At 46.4% G+C, this 21,331-nt stretch overlaps 1 protein-coding gene across 2 annotated transcripts in view; it reads right to left on the reverse strand.

Moving 5' to 3' along the window:
• Positions 1–21,331, reverse strand: part of tspan9a (tetraspanin 9a) — a 127,603-nt gene that overhangs the window by 50,456 nt on the left and 55,816 nt on the right. Inside the window, exon 4 of one of the 2 annotated variants that reach the window (XM_076171985.1) lies at positions 5,215–5,294. In XM_076171985.1, coding sequence (XP_076028100.1) covers positions 5,215–5,277 — 63 coding nt within the window. In that variant the 5' untranslated portion in view covers positions 5,278–5,294. Of the gene's footprint in view, positions 1–5,214; positions 5,584–21,331 lie in introns of those variants that run through there. The other variant, XM_076171979.1, reaches the window with a different exon arrangement.

Consider the following 21,331-nt stretch of genomic DNA (forward strand, 5'->3'; position numbering starts at 1 on the left):
AATAGAATGTTGAATGATGGGGTAGGAGACTTTAAATCCCCTATAGGAGCGCCGCCTATGCAAACGCACCTCCAATCCTCTTGCTCTATTACCCCAAACCCCTAGAGTGAAAGGCAACGGCTCTGTATCCCTGCTGACCTGCAACATAAGCTAATGGGCTCAGCCGCGCAAGACAACACGGCCGGGGAAATCGAATCAGCCGGAGAGAAACGCGTAAATTAGACTGATCTCCTCCCCCGCCCCTCCCGGTTGATCCCGCTGGACCAAGGCGGGCATGTGGAGATATTCGCCGAGCGGGTCGGGCCAGTCTAGATCAAGGCTCACAGCGGGATTCAACATGCTAATGACGCGCCTTCAAATGAGTAAACGCCAATGAATAAAGTGAATTTATGTAAAATGCTACAGAAACGCTCATGCAGGCAGAATCCAGACAGTCTGATGTGCGGTACAGCAAGCAGCTTCTACAGTATATGAGCGGTTTGATAAGAGTTTTGCTGAAGACGTACAGTGTAATGTCGATGATAATGATCTGCAGGCAGGCAGCCGTGCGCGACTCGTATTGATTGAAGCGAGTGATTGCCTGTGTTGCGTCGGCGCGTCGTTGGAGGGGCAATATTCAGGCGGGCTAATTGGCTGTGGGTGGTGTGACATTATGCCTCATTCCGCCATTTCAATTCCAAGGCTAATTCGAGAGCCGGGGCCCCTTTCATGGTAGACTGATGGCGTTAAACGCGTATGACAGCGCAGGGGCAGCGGCTGGTTTTCTTCATCTCTTCGAGGCGCGTTCTCAACCTTCATGTGCCCGCCCGCCCGTCTGGATCCCCGCCTCGGCCCGGCGTTGACTGATGGAGTTCAGCTGTTGCTCTCGTTGAAAGCCGGCCATTAGAAAGTTTGTTACAATCTCCCGTCTCTCCGGCTGTAAAAAAGATCACGTGGCGTTTCATGTAACGACACCGGGAATGAAAAACAGCCATGCTGTTTCGGGCGCCGTACATCAAAATCACAGCGGCGGCTTGAAGCAGAATGTTTGCTCTGAGGTGATTTATGGAATTCTGTCTCAGCTTCGCAGACAGGCGGACACGGCAAACACACACAATCTTACAAAGCACCTTGAACGTGTCAGTCGCTCCACTCACCGCGGCGTCAGAGCTCGGGTACATTCGAAACTGAAATGTCAAATTCTGTGATTAAATCGATAGGGAAACTAATCTTCTGTTGCCTTGGACCAAATGGTTTCTAAATCCTCCAGCGATCCCCTAAGCAGGCGCAGGAATTCATGAATGCTAAACACAGTTGGTTTTCTCTCCCCCAACAAAGGAGCGGCTTTGATACTGCTGCTACCCCTGTTGGACTTATAGGACCAGAACGCTGAGCTGACAATTTTCCTTTTAAATATGAATATCAAACGAGGGCTTAGCGGTTGATGTGGCGCGATAATGACGGAAACGTTTTGCACGACGACGCAGCTCGAGTCAAAGTTGCAAAAATAAAAATGAACGAGCGAGCACAAGTGTGTGTGCATCAGCGAGATGTTGAGCCTGATTTGCCAGTAGAAATAAACACAAGAAACGGTTTTATATCCTTTACTTTTCAAGGCTTTCGGTGTCAATGAACAGGAGAAATATGTGCACCTGTGTAGAATAAATTGAATCTGGAGTGGAGGAGATTACCAGCGGAGACTAAGAGCGCCGAGGACTGCGGAGAAGCTCAAATCCTTGCTCCTGGCAAATAGAGGAACATTGATATGCTCACGAGGCCGACGCAGTGCTGACTTAACATCACCTCATCACGCTGGTCAAACAGCCGGCCAGTGTCCGTGTGTGCCCAGCAGATCCGCTCGCTGCTCGGCGACGCTGTTGTCGCACAAAGGCCATTTGCTCTGACGATTGTTGGCTTTGATACGGAGCTGTCCGAAAGGGCCGTGCGCTCGAGCCGACCGCTCGCCGAAATCGCTCTAATCTGCCCCCAACTCCCCTCCCCCCCTCCCCCCCTCCCCACCTACAGCTCAGACTCATCTAATCCCTCGTAAGAAAGAGGAGCCAGATGGTCATGAACAACTGCTGGGGCCTGAGGATGAGCCCATGCATGAAGATGCTTGGAGTGCCTGCTGCTGTTTACCTTGTGCTTCAAGTTACCGCTGTAAGCCCCATGGAGGGATTGTGTGTGTGTGGGAGGTGGGTGCACTTTCAAGGATGGCTCTGTCAGTGTACGTGTGTGTGTGTGTGTGATGTATGTTTCTTCTCTCTGCACAGACAGGACAGACCCCTGCTGGACGGGGTGTCATGTTACTTCAGTGTAGCGATCTCAGGTCAGGACAGAGGCGAGCCCCCCTCTATCAGCTGCAGTAACCTTGCGTCTCCCGTTGTGTCAGACACAGAGCAGCGCTGTCCCATGGGTGTCAAAATACAAGATGCCAGAGCATTCCTGCACCCTGCTCCCCGCCCACACCAGCAGAACCAACCTTTCTGCCCCAGCTGCGCTCCGGGCTTCAATGAGGGCTTGAATCACTGCTGCCCGATAATAGAATCCCGCTCAGCCAGCCACCAATGAGACATGAGCTGTCACACTCATGATGGACTGAGGACCATCAACCACGTGTTCCGTCATAACCCACTCCCTCCATTTGCTCTGTCCCTTGCGGAGCGGTGATTAAACTGTCATTAAAATGAGCGAGCGGTGGGAGGAAAACAAGGGTATCAATCTACATGAATAGAAGGGAATTTGCATAGTGGGTGTCGGAGTTATCAGAGTTAAAATGTAATTACTGCACAACAGGCCATGCAACTACGCTGGTGAGGGTCCTTAACCATTTTAGGTCCCTATGTTCACCGTCCAGCGCTCACACCCGCGCAGACAATGACGGGGACGGCGGCATTCAATCTGGCACTTAAGAGGCAGCCACTGCACGCTTCCAGCAATGGCTGTAATTCATTTCCACAGAGAGCAGCGAGTTAGGCTCAGAGACCACAGGCCTTGAAATCCAAAGCCTCTTTTCCGCGTCCTTATTAGTGGCCAGCAGCAGCCGGTTATTAGTGGTTTTCTCCACTGAAAAGGGTTAAGTACAAACTGAGCCCACAGAGAACCTTGGGAGTAAACCCCTTCCGAACAAATCCCCTCCAACTGTCTCCGAGCAGGGCAGTGGAGAGTAATGACCTCTTAACCTTTAGGGAGAGATTGACCTAGTGGTGCACTGTGACGGATCCTGACCTATTAAATGAACCTGCCAGGCCCTTATATACAGGCGAGTGTAAGGTGTTGCTTTGATGAGGCCTATCTATCAAATTTGACCAATAGCTCAAAGTGCTTTATGGATTTAAATTGAAAGAAAGTGATCATGTAGTCATGTTAAGGCCTGACTGCTTACATACACACTCACACATTAACTCACTTAACAGGCCTCTTATGTCAAGACAGATGTGTCCGAAATCAGCTTTTCATTTTCTCTCCTCTGGCTTCTTTCTCCAGGCAAAGCTCACTGCAGGCTCCTTCAGACATTTGTATGCTTCCAGTGCTTCGCCAATCACTAGCAGCCGCCGCGTCTCCTACGGAATGTTCAATGATACGAGAGTGACATGGAGATCCCACCCTGAAGCAGCTCCAGCCCCCCCAGCCCAGCCCACGAGCTGTGCTGCAACGTTTAGATATACGGCATGGGACAGACCAGGCAGGAGAGCAAGGTTTGACTGTCACATGTGGGTGTGTGTCAGTGTTATTCCATGCACAGCTGGGCTCCGGCTAATGCCCACTTCTGTTGCCCCCCGATGTGCCCCAGTTACCAGGGCTCACGTCCTCCCTGACATGGTGGGCCAGGGGTTGGTGGGGATCCCAGTTGTTGGGATGTTTTTACGCTTCACGCTTGATTGCATCAACACAAAGGCTTGGCCCCATAAACTATAAGCCCTATAATCCATTCAGTAAACATTCAAGAGATACCCACTTTTACCGCAAATACCCATGGGTGAGTACACAGCAGAGCCCAACAGGAGCCAGTGTGACACTAATGTTTAAATATACACATCAAGGTCGCCATGGAAATGACAGATTAGAGCCTGACAGATGAATTAGTTTTACCTATATGTATCATTTTATAGCAGATATACTGGCATGGGTCTGTACTGCACGTTGACATGTAGAAAAAGGAATTTGTATTTATGGCATTTGTATTCATTTGCATGTTTCAGCTCATGATTAATTAATTATTTTCTTCAAAGTGATCTCATATTGAAACGGATTTATGCCAACCGAATTTCCAAATGTTTCAAATTTGCTGTGGCAGATTTTCTCTCTTATATTCACTTTATATTATAATGTAATATAGAGGATAAAAGAACAGAGTGTTATATGCAGAACAGTGCCGATAAATCAAATCAATAAATCATTAAACCAGTCGGACATGTGACATATATCCTCTGAAATATTGATGTTCTGTATTGGACCTTTCCATTATTGATCTGGCTCCATTACAGACTTTGGCTGTTGGGAAGAAAAGTCAAGAAAATGGACAATAACTCATTTCAAGCTTTGATACTGTGGCATCAACCAAAGGCATCTTCATTCATGCATTGATTCTCCATCAAATCAATTCTGAATTATTTGAAACTCGAGACACATCCCAAAGCCTCTGTGCATATTGTGTTGCTCCTCAGTGTAACATGTAGTGCTGAGCTCTCTTACACGTATGCATCCAAAGCATTTAAACCACATGACAGCTCTAAATCATGACTACCTGAAAGAGCAACCTTGATGAACTGCCTCCCAGTGGTCTCTCTCTCTCTCCCTCCCACTCTCTCTCTCTCTCTCTCTCACACACACACACACACACACACACACACACACACACACACACACACACACACACACACACACACACAGAAAGGAGACATGGTTCAATGCCACTGACTGGCATAGCATCCATGAATAGCCCGGTGCATAAACACCCTGATTCAATACTTAGAAATGCATCACTCACTTTGCCATCATGTTCCTTAATTAACATTTAAAGAAAAACACCACACAACAAGCTGGCATGTTTCTATGATATTAATCTCCATTCCTGGCAGATTCCCCCTGACATCATGATCTCTTTACACCACCACAGACTGTTTCATATACTTCTATTTCCATCATTGTCATCAGCTACACAGGAGCGAGCAAGCAAAAGAGAGAGAGAGACACACAACAATGAAGGTATTGAAGAAATAATGAACCACTTACCCAGAAGATGAGATTGAAGAGGAACATCATATACTTCAAGCAGCACAGGCAGCCTCTTGCCATGTTGCACTTCTTGAATTCTAAAAGGAACACAAAGGATAGATCCAGATAAAAGACTACGTATTTGCTGCCTTTGGGTGCGCTGTACTTATTGCTGCTCTTGTCGGCTGCGCTGGTGTCAGCCGGCGCTCCAGCTTGTCCCTGCGGTGGGTTTTTGCGCGGCCCCGTGGAGCCGTAGAAAGCGCCTGCAGTGAAGCCTCGGCCGCCAAACGGGCGGCCAGATGTAGAGGCTTGAGGAAAATCAGAGTCGTGGCTATCTACAGAGGGGCTACGGTGGATGGCTGACTCTTCACTGCTGGACTTCTCCATGCTCTAGGGCTGCAGCTGCTGATAAAGGGCTCTCTGACGCACAGTTTACCATAGTCTCAGAGATGACAGGACAGAACAACTCGCCCCCCCTAAAGCTCCAGTGCCTCACACTCTGAAGCAAATCAGATGAGTCGCAAAAGCACAATTACATCTGCCTCCGAGCGCAAAGTTGAACCAGGCAAGTCAATAAAAGTCTCCAAAATAGAAGTGGGCAGATCAGCACTGCTCAGCCTCCTCTGCGGGGTTTACGCGTCTCGGTGCTCGGTGTCGTCTTGCTGTAAGAGTCCTGAAGAAGCCGTAGGGAGCATTACCCCTTATGACAGGACTGTCCATGTAGGAGGAAGTTCAGGTCCCTCTACCCCGTCCTGTAATATCACAGTCCCCTCTCGCCTCCTGTGCCGCTCAGTCAGGCTGTGCCGGGTGGGTGTGAGACACACACACCAGCCTTCAGCTGCTCCACTTCCACGACGTCTTGCTGACCTGGTAACTTTCCTCCCTCTCACTCTTCTCTCTTCTCTTCGATCTTCCTCACTGCTCTCCTCCGTCACTATCTCGCTCTTCTCTGCACCGGCTGTGATGTGATGTGCTTTCTTTTCCCTTGCTCCTCTTCTCTCTCTCTTTCGCTCTGTCTCTCTCTCTCACTCTCTTTCTCAGTGTGCCTGTCGTCTCTGCTGTACCATTCTTCGCTCAGCAACTCCTTCCTCTGCACTCTGCGCCCGGCTGTGCTCTGCTCTCCCACCAGCAGCACTCTGGTGGATGTGCTATTATCAGCAGATGCAACTAATGGGCATTCCCTATCTCCCGACAAGAGCACTGCCGCCCCCCTCCCCTCCCACCTACTCTCTCCCCTCCTCGCTCGCTCTCTCTCTCTCCCTCAGCCACTCCCCCGCTGCTGAACATGCAGCCAATGCGGCGGCTGCAGCCAGGCTGAGCTCCACCTCTCCTCTCCCACCGCCTTTAATAAGACCATCACTGCATTTGCTTTGACTATATATAAGTTTAGCAATTTCATCTCTCTCTCTCTGGGAAATAGAAGGACAAACAGGATTTAAAAAACAAAAAACACAAACGTGTGGAGGCACTTGTAGATGAGTAATGGATGTGGGATAAGTAGTGGGCTAGAGACTTAAGAGACTCATGAAAAATTTATGGGAAAGATTATGGGAAACTGTTACTGTGAGGATGAAATTTTGTATCTCTAAAGACAGCTTTGCACGTCGGTGTAATCATTCCACAGTTAAAGGCTGCCGTAAATACGTTGAGGTTCATTTTGACAGCAGGTGAGTTATCGTTCCCTTCTGAAAGTCGGCCTTAACATTTAACCGCTATCGCTGGATCGAGCGCTGCATTTTTCATCGCTCCACTGCCTTGGCCCATGTAAGGCGAACAAATTAACTGGCAGTGTCCAGCCTTTGGAATCAGGGCACCGTCTGAGTCAATGGACTGGGGGAATAGTGGCTTCCTGATGAAAGCCGGGGTCAAATGTTGAAGACTTCGATCCCTTTTGTACATTACAGCTGTGACAATTCTTCTCTGTTATGAAATACCTCATCAGACGCCTATACGACACAATGAAAGGACAAGGAATAAATGGTGCAAGGTCGGTGAACTCAATTTCAGTGAATTACTTCAAAAGCATAATGGTTTCGATGTTAAATTTGTGACTGTCTTTGTCACGCTTGTCTCGACCTCCAGTAACATTTAGAAATAAGCCTATAATTGCCCCTATTGAGTCACAAAGAATCTCCTCGTAAGGCTTTTTTTTTGAGCAGCAGGAATTGTTTCCGCCGCCGCATGTTGTTGTGTTGCATAAACGTCGCCTGTCAGCCGGCTGATGCTGAGTGCGAGTGATAGCTCAGCCTCCAGACAGATGGAGGCAGAGTTGCAAGTACGCTGTCTTAAAGGCAAATCCAGTAATACCAATAGACGTGGACAATCTAATCCTACCATCTTGCAGAATAAGACACAGACGCAACAAAGCGCATATATACGCTGGGAAATGTGGCTGAGATGCACGGAGATGATGCGGAGATCACATTTCAGAAAGCGGCGCTGCTCCTGTATAACACAAGTATAACAATTAATCAGAAATGACTGAACTTAATCTGGATGAAACAATGTTTACAGCCTGGTGTTACATGTTGTTGAAGCGGTCAAAAATGGCAGTTCAGTACCGAGAGGCTCTTTGGCATTGCTCTTCAAATACTCTATGCTTCTATCTTCTCCATGGTTGTCAGCAGTCAAAGTATTATATCATGAAAATAACTGCTCAGAAGTAAAGCTACAAGATTTCCCATCAGTCCTTTCCTGGACATGTGGGGAGCTGTGGATTCAGGCGAGTGAGATTTCAAGCCCTGAACCGCAAATCCAATAAAACCTCAACCATTCCGGCTCCCTCAGTGTTACACATATTTATCAAAGCACAGTGGGCCCTCAGTGTGCACGCAACTGATGCTTCCAAGTAGCCTGAAGGACACATTCACAGCTCTGCTCCCTCCTGAGCCACGCGCACATCCGTCCATGGACTCTCTGCAATGGCGCTCTGCTGCTGCTGGTGCTGCATCAGGTCAAGAGCCGGGGTAGAGAAGACAACGAGAAAATTGAGACGAGTGAAAGATTAGGAGATGGGATGACAGCGAGGAGTGTGAGCTTGGAGAGAAGATGAAAAACACGTGGAGCCAGAGGAGCCAGAGGAGCCAGAGCCCGAGCTTCTGTGTGTTACGCCCATGCCGGTTTGTATCCTCACATCCTCCCTGCTGCTGAGGAAGCCTGGCAGCTCTTTTCAACATATGTATGTGGTGAAGAAGTGACGGCGGCAGAGAGATTAGACTTCAGAGGGAACATCAGTGACTCACCACAAGCTTCTCTGACAATGCTTCAGGAAGAATTTGCAAAGATAATGTTAATAAGCTTAAACCTGCGGCAGGCTGTTGGGGACTATGAACAGTACAAATTACGACAGTCGGCAGCAAATATTGGAGTCTGGGGCGACAACCGGCATCTTATTGAGAACAGAGATAAAGCTTAGTTGAGAAGAAATATTTGAGTACTGAGAGGAGAGCTGCAGTGTGAGGATTGAGCTGTTTGAGTTTGGGATCTTTAGTAGGCAGAAATGTGAGTATAGAGAATTTTACTGGTGCCTCACTGGTGCATGAATACGTGATCTCTGTATCCCAGGTGTGTTCTGGGTAATAACATCCAATGCGTGGACTTGTGTTTGCAAAATAAACATTTTGCTTATGTGGATTCTGCCTGCTTGGTGATTGAATCTCAGCGGGCAGCGGGCTATCAAAGCCTGCATTTCCTCCTCGCTCTATGGACGACTTTCAACCATGTTTAAATTACAAATCACTTATTTGCAAGGCCCCTTTTCTATTCACATTCCAGGTGACATTCCACATTCTAACTGCACTTGAAATGACTTTATTAACAAGAACAGGGGGGAGGACTGATGTTTTTCAACTTGTGGATGGATTTTATCCCTGGACTCGAATCGTAATGTGATCCTGACGCACATTCAAAACTGATCCAGAGTCGTCCTCCTGGCTGCACTCGCTTACGCTGATCTGATCGGATAAAGTCATTGTTTGGTTCACAAACTGGGAGAAACTGGGATCCAATCCCAAAAGCAGACGGCATCCAGATAACGAGGACGCTTGTTAATGCCGAGTGTAAATGCATGCGAACACACAGACTTGTAATTGGATTTGTGCTACAAAATCCTATAGCTGAGATCTAATTAAAGAAAAATTAAATTATCCTCTCATATGTAAAACAGACGCTGCATTGGACTCACAAAGTGATTATGAAAAAGAAAAAGAAAAAAGAGAAGCTGTAGCTGCAGGAATAAAACATGCAGATATTTAATTTCCCCTCTAATAAGCAGAGACTTCGCTAGAATTGGATAGTTACTTTGAAAACCAGCGGACATATTGGATATTTGCGGTTTAAATCGCCGTACCTGGCTTTGAAATTTCATTTTCAGCGCAAGATCGATGTCATTTAGTTATTTTTGCCCTCATATACCAATTTATCTTCATTCCGCGGGTGTTTCAGGCTCCAAACCTTCCCCTGTGGAGCCGGGAGGGATTAAATTTGCGACAGGCTATTATTAGAGGATTAATTAATTAACAGAGTCGCGCTTTGTGTGGGAAAATGTCAGCGTTTTTTGTTTTGGCATTGTCTAATTACGCCATTTAATGTCTGAATGTGAAACCGTACTCTAATGCCCAGGGATGCATATGCTGATGACAAGCGCCTGCCTTGATTGTATGCTCACAACGGGGATCATATGGTCTTAAGAGGTGGATTACAACTACAAAGGCGTTTCTCCCTCCTAGTGTGTGAGTTCCAATGACCATTAGATACTCTGACAGGTGGTCTTACTGTGTTGCTGTGGACACAAGTGAGAAAACAGGCACCACAGACGATATGTTCCGTGTGAACGACACACTTGGGGGAAGTTACACAGTGAGCCGCCACACAAGGCAAATACAAGATGAGAAGACTAATTCTTATAGAAGAAATCGCTGTGGAGTGGAGATATGCAGGCAAACTGTTTATTCAGATGTTTGCGAGATCTCCCAAATCAAATTAACATCAAATGTCAATCCAGGTGATATCTTGCCCTTTCATGATGTCCGTGATAATGCGCTCTGAAATGAAGCTGGCCAGACAAAGCCGCAATTCTTCACTCCTTCCAGGGTGATTTGCAGCCTAAAAGTCAATAAGGGTGTCTGTGAAGGGAATTAATTTGGAATTTATGACTTAAAGTTCCCCTGAGGATTCGCAAGAGATAGCATGTGAAGGCTATAGGAAAGGAGAGGAAGGGAAAGAGCAGATAGAGCAGAAAGGACCACAGGCGGATTCTCAGTCGCCAGCTTTAAGCACTTATGGAGAGTATTGTGTTCATCTTGGTGTTTCAGATTTGCAGACTCAAGCTCTTAATGTGTAAACACTTTTGTGTTTACTACTTTTTTCGGAGGAGAAAAACATGTTAGGGATATAAAATTCAGAGGCACATGTTTGTGTTTTTTGTCTGGATGTGAGTTAAAGACAAACATAAGCTCCAGCATTCGTGCAGACAAACCCCAATCTAAACTTAATACCTGCTGGCATGTCCATCAGAGCTGTGGGAGATGAGATTGGACATGAGAGAGAGACGGGGTGAGTACACTCTTACTACGGGACACTACATTAGCATTTAGATCAAAACATGTCTCTCTGCTATTGAAATGCAACACAGAATCACAGTCCAGTAGCATCCGCTCCAATGAGAGACACTGGTGACAGATGAGACTCTATGTCTGTAGATGTACAGTGCACATATCCTAGAATAACCACGCATCGGGAGTTACACGTCGCTGTGATGATGCGGATGAGGGCGGCATTAGTGGGACTCCGGCGGTGACCTGAGCCGTGTTTAATATTTGACAGAGCCGTAGGTGTGTAAGAGAAATGCAACATCAGCAATAAAAACCTGATCCACTCCACTGGAGAACGTGGGGAGGCGGCGGCCAAGGTGAGGCCAGGTTATCGATTTATGGACTCTGAGTTAATTAAACTTGACTGCGAGGCCTTAGAAAAGTATGTGGAATTTTCTTCCTCGCAGGGAGATCTCAGGTGGCCACCTTCCAGGAATTTGCACATTATTGCACGACAAGTGCAGCAAACACAGTGTTCTGTTGCCCAGAACACTATGGGAGACAGGGAGACGGTCTGAGCCAATCGGGTAACAGTATATCTTGGTCTAAAATGATTCAGACCTTTAAATTGTCCATCAGATCTCCAAATCTGTGAAGGAACAGAGTTAAGTTACCTTAGTAGTTGCAAATTTGGGTTAGGTTGTTGTAACTAAAAGCGTAAATTCAGAAGAAGCAGACATGACTCTCAACTCCATTGCTCATTTACAAAAGAAGATCAAACAAAAGAGATAGGCTCTGTGGAATAACAACCTGCCAACTACAGCAAACACTGTGTGAACTTGAAATACAATGCTGTTCCACAAAAGAGGAAGAATCACACTCAATTTGGCAAGACAGCCTTAAACTGTATAGGAAGACCCTCTGTGATGCAGGAGCTGCCTGTTACCCATCATTATTAGAGGAGAACAAAAACAGCCCTAGGTAGTGATTTGGCACTATATAAATAAAATTTAATTGAATTGATTGAGTTGTAGGAGAGCAGCTTCTGTGTTAAGGTGCTGTTAAAACTGATGAATTCATTTAGTCCAATGAATAATGTTCACTCATCACCATCACCAAACACAGCTCTGATGCTAGAGAGAGCACCGTCAGGACTATTCCTTTTGTCATTGTAGGTAAAAAGACTGTCAGCAGTGATGGGGGCTGGATGGTAACAGGATATTACATAGTAGGAAAAAAAAAAGGGAAAAACTCCAGAACCGGAGAAAAACGATACTTCAGGGTAAGAGGGAGTGTGGGATGGATGATGCAACTGAATCTTGCCTAGTGAGCGACGTCGGAAGGAGAAAGGGAACGCCGCTGATGGATCTTTTATTTTCAGGTCCTGTAATAAGTGAAAGACAGACGGGATAAAGAGGATGTAGTTATCACTTCCAAGTCACATGGGAAAACAGGCAACCGCAACGGAAGCAATGCCGCTCTAAGCTTGTGTTTCCATAACCTGCAGATGCCACGGGCACAACATAAAAACTATTTAAGGCTGAAGCGGAACAAGAATATATAGCGGAGGGATCTTGTTTAGCTATGGAACCCCAAAGCTCTGAGCGAGCGGTGGTCCTGTGGCGCCACATAAGCCATCCAACACATACTTCAACCTCCATCTGCAGTTCTGGGAACCAGGTTATAGTGCACCAGAGCTCAAAGACAAAAATGGCCCCATGGGTGAGACAGGGTGGTTCAGCGGGGGGGAACATTACAACCAACAAGGAGAGGAAGATGGAACCCTATGGACCATTAGAGGCAGCCAGGCACGCGGTGCAGTGTAGCGTATATTCTGAATTGATATTATGTGTCCGGTAGTTAGTAAAGCCCTATGCCTCGGAGGATTATAAAGGGCGGCTGTGGTGGGTATGATGCAGTGTTGTCTGTGGAAACCCACACCAGCTCAGAGCAGCACACCATATCTGTCTACCCGTGTTGCAGGATTAGAGGGTCAGGTTCTGCGGGGAGGAGGTCAACATCATGATTCCATCTCTGGTTCCTAAGGCGCAGAAGGGTGGGAAACATACAGCGGCACATGTACGCATCAAGTCAAGTCCGTCCGACATAAGAACTCGTCAATATGCAGACGAGCGCCTTGTCTCTCTCTGAAGAGGATGCTGACGCTGCACTGAGAGGTCAGATGGAGTACATCAATATTTCAGTTGGCTGTTGCTGAAATGCAAACAAAAGAAGGGTGGAAGGGCTGGACTGCAGTGGTGGACACGGGTGGAAGAAGGGCGATGTTGAGAGGACAGAGGACAATGCGCATGACGCAAGACGTGAGATAGTGAGGCAGGATGGCGGGCAGAGGACACCGCAGCAGAGGACAAACAGTGATTTCTCTAAAACCCATCCTTGGCACCACAAGGGCTGCTGGCTTAAGATTTAAAGGCAAGGCTGAAAAAAAAAAGGCACAATACAATGCTTTACTGTTATGTGTACAACATACACATATCTTCCTCCTCTCACAAGACAGTTCTTTGGACCTTAGGGGTATTGATCGCTGTGTATTTGAACTTCCTGAAATACACCAGAATCTAATCCTAAATCAATGTTTGCATAACAAAGTAAGGGGGAGAGTCGGGCAAAGTTCAGATTTATCCAAACCAGAGAGGTAATTCTATCAGCAATGGTTAAGAAAAGATCAAAAAAAGGGGGGATTTTCTGTTCACCATGGCTCAACAGTCCTCCAACCAAGTATAGTGGAAACCTGCAGAGAGGGAAGAGTTCAGCTCCAACACTACCAGCTGGGCAGCACCTCCCCACAATATGGCAAACCCTTACTGCCCTGTGAGTGTGTGTGTGTGTGTGTGTGTGTGTGTGTGTTTGAACTAGTGAAATGGGCTCCGGCCTCTGGCGGAGACGGCATCAATATGGCCCGAGTCATTCATGAGCAGACGCTCCATCGTTGACACCCGCAGAGCAGGGGAAGCAGTCCAGCCAAGAGTCACCACAGAGAGGAGAGGAGAGGAGAGGAGAGGAGAGGAGAGGAGAGGAGAGGAGAGGAGAGGAGAGGAGAGGAGAGGAGAGGAAAAGAGAGGAGGAAGATATGTGTATGTTGCAGAGCAGGGGAAGCTGTCCAGCCAAGAGTCACCACGGAGAGGAGAGGAATCATAACCTGCCCACTTCCGCACACAATCGACGATACACTGCACCTTGACGAAAGCTCTTGGATTGCGGAATGGTAGAAAAGAGGAGAGAGACTAGAGCTGATGTCTATCTCATGTAGCCTTGTTCACCTCCATGTGTGGCTGATGAAGACAGCAGATGTCTACAGAGATTTGCCCGTTAATGATGTAGAACAAGCAACGGGGGGTTCAAAACCTCCTGAACACTAGACTGCTTTGTCCGATCATGTGAAACAGAACAGTGCAAGCCAACACATGACCTACATGTGTGCGTTTCTGTGTGTCTGCGTCTGTGCCAGGGCAAACTTCATTTAGCCCGAACTCAAAAAGCACACACACACACTGCTGCACACTGCACACACACTGCAGTGCCTCGCCGCTGTCCTGAGCCAAAGTTGGATAATTACAGTAACATTATCAAGTCACAACTCTCTGTCTAGGATTAATACATTAATATGGCTTCGACATAAACAACAGCACAGACTAATCTATTATTTCAAACTTTTGCATCCAAAACAAAGCAGGGTTGTGATACACCCGGCCGCATGAACATCCGCAGAGCTGCCAACTTTATTCTTAATTAAAGTCAGCAGATAGCGAGCGTCTCCAGAGGACGAGCTGAAATTGGCTCGGGCTACTTCTCTGATTTCACTTACTAATACATACTGTGCTTTTGGCTTTCAATTCTCTGCGTTCCCTTTGAGGAGTGATGATTATAAATTAACTTAATACGCTTGCACCCCCCACACACACCCACCACGTGTTCGGTAGCGGTAGACTGACGCAAAATTGCCGGTAGATAATTTATATGAAAATATTTTTTATTTCATGACAAAATCCCAAATCTAAATGAAACAGGCAAACCAATTTAAGCGGATAATTAATGAGTTTCATATTATTCATGGGGTGGTTATACATACAAAAATACTCTATGCAAATAAGCAGTATAGATGAATACACAGCATTTTCATCAAGGAAATGTCTGAATATGAATTCTAACGAGATTACCCGCGACATGGCCCCATAACTCCAGAGCCGGAGGAAATGTGAGTCGGTCTGCACTCAGACATCAATTTTACATCGAGAGCACAGCGTCTGTCTAAAAAACATTTATTCAACCATCCTTTCTTCGGACCCATCATCCGTGGCAATGGGTTTAAACTTATTAGGATACTCGATACTCGACTTGAACTCACAGTGCCTGACCTTACTGTACTGTGCTCCAGTTGGCGTTTAGCTCTGATGCGCTGCTGCTTCTGGCCTGTGGCTGTAAAGCACGGGGACACAGTGTTCCCCACTTTAAGGCTGTAATACCCTCAACTCATCTTCTCTTACAAATAACGTAGCCATCTATTATCCGCTCACAAAGGAGTGGAAATGTACGTTCATTTGTAGGAAGAAGCAGATTTGGCAGTTTTTGGGACACTGTCAGTAGCGGCTGCATGCTTGTTAAACAAGCCTGAGCCGTGCCAGTTTGATGTACTGCTCCGCCGCCATGTCAGACAGGTAAAAACAAGATTCTGCAGCTGCTGCAGCGGGATGGACCTCGTATATTACAAAGGAAAAAAAAGCCCACAGTTCAGCTCTACAGTTTCAAACAGAATGTACCGAACGGCGGGATCTTTAACTCAATGTCCCCGCCGAAAGAAACTGGATATGGACCTTAGTCAGCCTGTCTGCTTGCAGTTACAGTGTGCCTAATGCAGTCTCTCTCTCTTTGTTTTACTGAGTATATTTTATGCAGTCATCTCCCTCTCACACACACACACACACACACACACTTCCAGTTTCTGTATTCACAAGCTGACCTTCAACCGAGCGAGAACTCAACCACTGTAACATCTTCACTCCACCATTTATGAATAAAGAATTCAATGTCGTCTCTGCAGAGGCAACAAGCTGCTTACTCTGCAATAACAGTAATCGGGGATAACGATCGGCACACACATCTGTAATCGCATTATCCTTGCGTTTAAACCTCGGTGGCAGATATGCAAAGATGATTCCGTACGAGGGGGGAAGAAACGGTCAAGTTTCATCGCCCAGTGTGTGTAAGCATCAGAAGTCAGGACGACATCAACGATTCAAATTCATGTTCTGAATTTGAAACATCTGCTGTGTGTACGCCAAAGCAGATATTTCACATTCCAACACCGTGACCTTCATATGGAACAGCAAACATATGTTTCGCCAAACATTTTTGTGTGTGTCTGTGTGGCCTCCTATTGTGTGCGTGTGTCTCTGTGTGTTTATCCGTCTGCCTATGCGCCGGTGTAAAAGGTGGAATCTGGGTGAGCTGGGTCAGCCGTTCCTAATTCAGTTGGTCGGGTGGTTTCTTTCCTGTATGGAGTGTGCTTGGCTCCGGTCTGTCTCCACTGCAGGATTCCTGCCTCAGCACAGGTGGAGGGAAGCGGAGCAACTGCACTGAATGTTAAAAACACAAGAAAAGCATCAGGGGGAAGGGGACTGTCCTCTATTCCACCCCTCCCTCTCAACATTCTCCCCTTCACTGAATAAACCACGACAGCCTCCTCAAGGACAATCCCCTGTAAACTCCCCTGTTACCCTGTAACTGTAAATATGTGAAGGCAAAGCAGAAGTTTGAGGCTTTCTGTTGTGCAATTAGCAGAAGTGATTTGGGAATTTCTAATAATTTTCACACATTGAAATCGCTTGCTTGGGAGCACTTTCCTGCTCTGTGACTCATAAAGAAGTAGCAAAAACAAATTGGATGGAGTTAAAGGTCTCTCTGCCCTTTAGTTAAACCACAATTTCCACCGGCCACAAAAGCTACCTGACTGCTTGAACAATCCCCCGTGACACTCTTTAGCTTTGTACTGCATCCAAATTAAGGCTCTATTCAAATACTGTCTATCCGAAAATTCACTCTAAACTTCATTACACCAGGGTGTTCTGTTACTCAACCTGCGCCTGTGGAGGGAAGAGAATGTATTGAAGAAGGAAACGTATTGAAAGATCATTTATTCTCAACATAGTTGTCTCACCGCATCCTTCTGTTGCAGCACAGGCCTAAATGAAATTTAATTTACTGTAATAGCTCACTCTGGTAAACACAATACTTCATACCTTTCATATTCCTCTCCACTAAATCACGGAAAGGTAGAAGGCTGGGAATATTTTCACAACTCATACGCGTATTATTGCCGTGCATTCTAATTGCTATGTCTTTGTCATTAGTTATCTCATTAAATTAAAGCTATTTTGCTCCCGATTCTTTCCGCAGCATTTGTGAATTGTAATTGTCTACACAAATCACAGATAGGATGACACACTCGGGATATGTGATAGCCCCTGGACCCGGAGTCATGAAGCTTCTAGGAATAGGGGAACTGATCTGGGATCTGCGTTTAGGTCACACGGACATTTAAGCTTCACTGTTTGGTATTAAATGCGTTCCATATCGGAGTTTAGATTTAGGCTGAGTTGGAGCTCCGGAGCGAGGGGTGACTTTGAGGTTTTGAATGTCAGCGTTACAATGACAAGCTGAACGTGCCGGGTGTCAACATGTCTGACAGCCTGGAAATCAAGGTCAGAGGTCGTCCCTATATCTGACACACAACTGCCTCCAACTTCACAGCCCATGTCTCCATTCTCTGCTCTGATGTGACTTTTGCCCTCCCTCATCTCAAAGCACCACCACAATGTTTCTGCTTATTGCTGCACCTTTTTTTTTTTTTTTTTACTTGACTGAATTTGCAGCGACTATAGCGGGATGTGGAACATGTCAAATGGAGCAAATTGAATTAGGTTTAATCTGTGCTGACAAGGTGTCGCAAAAAGAAGAGGAGGAGAGAAGAGGAGGCCTGACATCGTCCTTCTGAGTCTGACACGCCAATTGAAATGGAAAACATGAAGATATGAGCATAAAGGAGACACACAAAAGGAGGGGGGCAGTGTGATTAGAATGAAATGGTCGCTCGCTATGCCAGAAGCATCTGGGATAATGAAACAGCGCCGTGTTGACAGCATCAGCGATAATGAAATGTCTTCATTGAGTGCTTTTTATTATTTTGTTTTGGAGAAACTGCTGTTGAAATCAGCATGTGTGGAGTGGGAGTCCAGAGTCATCTACTGTACGCATAAAAGGCTGCACCAAGGGTAATCACCACGCATTCTTCAGACAAAACTCTGCTTCCTTTGGATTTCTCTATAGCGTGCTTGCATAGGCGCAAGAATTGCTGCAGGGCGCAAATATGTTGCTGAGAGAAACAAATGCAGACAAAAGAAATGGAAAGAAATCTTTATAGCCACTTAAAAAACAATCAAGACCACAGTTTGGATCCTTTATAACTCACTTAGTTGATATTTCTGCTGCATATCCACAAAGGCATGATTTACGTAACAGCTCCAACGTTACTACTTCTACTAATTCTACTAATTATGATGTCATTCTGAATACAAAACCCACATGTAACTTGTGTAAGAGCAGTACGTTACATTACATCACTGTACCTCCCTTCACATGCATGACACAGAGCAGCATTGCAACATGTTCCATTGCTCTGAATCGATACTTACTGGTCAATATTAGTACCGATACACACAAGATACAGCTAGATATAAGGAATACATAAACACCCAGCAGCTCTGATCTTTCAATATCAAGAAAATCATTGATATGTGTGTTTCTCAATGAGTCATAAGTAAACACTCGAGCAAGAGGAGGAAAAACGATCTCGAGCAACTAAGAAGGGATCATGGCGTACAAATGTCATCGCTGGAGACCGACCGAGTCCACGTGGGAGGATTAATGCATGGGTTTGAGCCGACTGCCCTCTGGACTATGTCTTTCCCTGATAGGAGAAATCTGAGCTCGGCACGCTGCACAGATAGAGTTGTGATTACAGTATGGACAGGAGTTCTCTGCCAGGACCTTGATTTAGCCTGGCCCTCCTCGTCCATCCGTCTACGCTGCACGCAGCCCACGGCCCAGGCTCAGGTCGGGGCTGCAGGGATACTCATAACAGCCCTGACACACTGATCTAAGGCTCCCCCAACACCCAGGTATTGACCGCTTTAGCAGGGAACAGGCAAAATGACTGAATATTATACGCCCACTGTTACACCTTTAAGACCCTACTGCGGTTTTCTGCATTTATCTCTCTTTCGCTCACCTTTCTGCAATGCAAACATCTCTCTCCAAACCCTATAAATAGGAACTCTTAGAGGATATGCCAGTTAGAATATGAAAGAATATTGACCCCTAACTGTGTCAGCTTATAAGGAAGATAGGTTGTGTTGCACCTGAGCAGCCATCACTCTCATCACAATGCAGCTCTTAAATATTCACTTTGTAGTCGTGCTGGCTGTCATGTAATATTAATCAGTGGATAGCTCAAAGAGATTCCTTCCCCCGCCTTTATACGAAGCATCAACTACTGACTTTTCCCCATCTACCATCCAATCCCCCCCTGAAGGCTTGCAGTTCAGAGAAGACATTGGCTGAGAGCTACAGCAGGGGGTATCTAATGCACCTTCATGAGGAGCTGTCGCTTTGGTTTAATGGTCACCACAAAGTCACCTTTTTCCCGCCGCGCCTTTTCATTTCAGTTTTCCTGCAGGGATAATGAACTTGCTCGCACTGGAGACTAATGCTGTTGTCCATAGATATGTATGACTGCGTGCTTTGTAAATGTCTTTCGTTATGGCAGCCATTTACGTCTGCGGCTGCCCAAGACAGATCTTCCCGATTTCCTGAAGATTCCTGCAAAATACAGTCTGTATGAGGACTTGGAGACTGAGACACTCTCACGCATTCTACTGAAACGCTCTTACATTTACGTGAAACGCTCTTACATTTACTATTGAAACACTCTTACATTCGCTCCTGAAACGCTCTTACATTTAAGTGGGACGCATTTACATTTACTACTGAACCGCTCTTACATTTACCATTGAAACGCTGTAATGTATTTATTGTGTAAGCAGTGTCACTGGAGCAGAAACTAATCTAAGTAACGGTAATTATTTTGTTCATTCTAATTGTTGATTATGCTATTCCATTGATTCCGCAGCTTCATTTCCTGCTCAGCGTGGAAGAGCCTCAGCCCAAGGCCGAGCGTAAACGCACTGTCCTCACCTGAACTTACTCCATCATGCAGCAGGAGGTCACTTTCTCCTCCTGGTGTTTCCTTGGATCCTTTCAGGAGGAGCCGGAGCTTTTCTGGTGAGTAATTTTCAATTGGCCTGCACAGTCGCTGCTCCCCTGCCCCAATTACTATTGATTGCACTGAATCAGGGCGGCACAACACAACAACAGCCTGGGTTTAGTGGACGCGGTTCAGTTATTGTTCTTTGAAGAGACACATACAACGCTGGAGTGGAGGACAAAGTCACAAAGTCACAGATTTCACTTTGGACTATTTTATATGCAACTAAAGGCACTTTAGCCATGTTTTCCACTGTTTGGATGCACAAAAGTCCATTTTGCACATACGCCACTCTGGGATTGGCAGGGCAAGACGGCTGAAGAGGGGAAGAAAATGAAACACATAATAACTGATAGGCTTCATGAGGAAAGCCGAGTCATGTTGAACACATTGCTCGCCCGCCATAAACCTCAGCCACACATACGGTTAGAGAAGGGGGCTGATGCCGAGTGCCTCCCTGCTCGTGGCTTCATGGAGTGACTCGATTATCCACATGCAGCCGCTCCAGTACCCTCAACTCCCCACCCAATAAAGCATCGTACCAGTGGTTAGAACAGACAGCCGCACTTCAACATGAGTCATAGGAGGACACAACAATTTCCCGACTTGGCTGCCTCGCCCCCCTTAGGGCCTCTGAAACTGCGCCATTGCCGCTTCCCTTACCCATTTGACAATACGGATTTCAGGGGAAAATAAGGTTCATTTGAGGTGAGCGGGAAGAATGGTGTGAGCTTGGTGGGCGCTGGGGTTGGATGCACATGAGTGGGGGATTAAAAATTGTAACGCCCTCATCGTGTTAAAAGCATCCATTGCCCCCGACGAGCCCTAACACCTCCAACTAAACAGGATGCAGGAGCTGATATAGCAAAATGACCTCAACTCATTCTCAGTTATGGACCTGTAAAATATATGAAAGAAATGGAATGCTTCCACAGCACATTGGTAATTGCTTTACCTCAGGAATGAGCCAGTGCGGGCGGGTGTTTTGTAAAACTAAATGTCCGTTATGTGCCAATGCTTTTGGCAAATGCAGATGGTGGCGAGTTTGGATGAGTTACAACATTCTGTTCGCACTAATGAGTGATTTTTTTTGATGATTTACAGACATTTGCTGCGACTTTTTGCTGTGCTGCAGGTCAGTGAGGTAAACGGAGAGCTGCTGGACACGCTCAGCACGGCCAGCAGCAGCAGCAGCAGCAGCAGCAGCAGCAGCAGCAGCAGCAGATGTGCTCGCTGGAAATCAGTTGGCACACGGTGAAATAAA

The sequence above is a fragment of the Genypterus blacodes genome, unplaced genomic scaffold (assembly GCF_046128005.1).
Source record: "Genypterus blacodes isolate CSIRO-AG114 ecotype Tasmania unplaced genomic scaffold, CSIRO-AGI_Gbla_v1 ptg000015l_1, whole genome shotgun sequence".
Classification (NCBI taxonomy): Eukaryota; Metazoa; Chordata; class Actinopteri; order Ophidiiformes; family Ophidiidae; genus Genypterus; species Genypterus blacodes.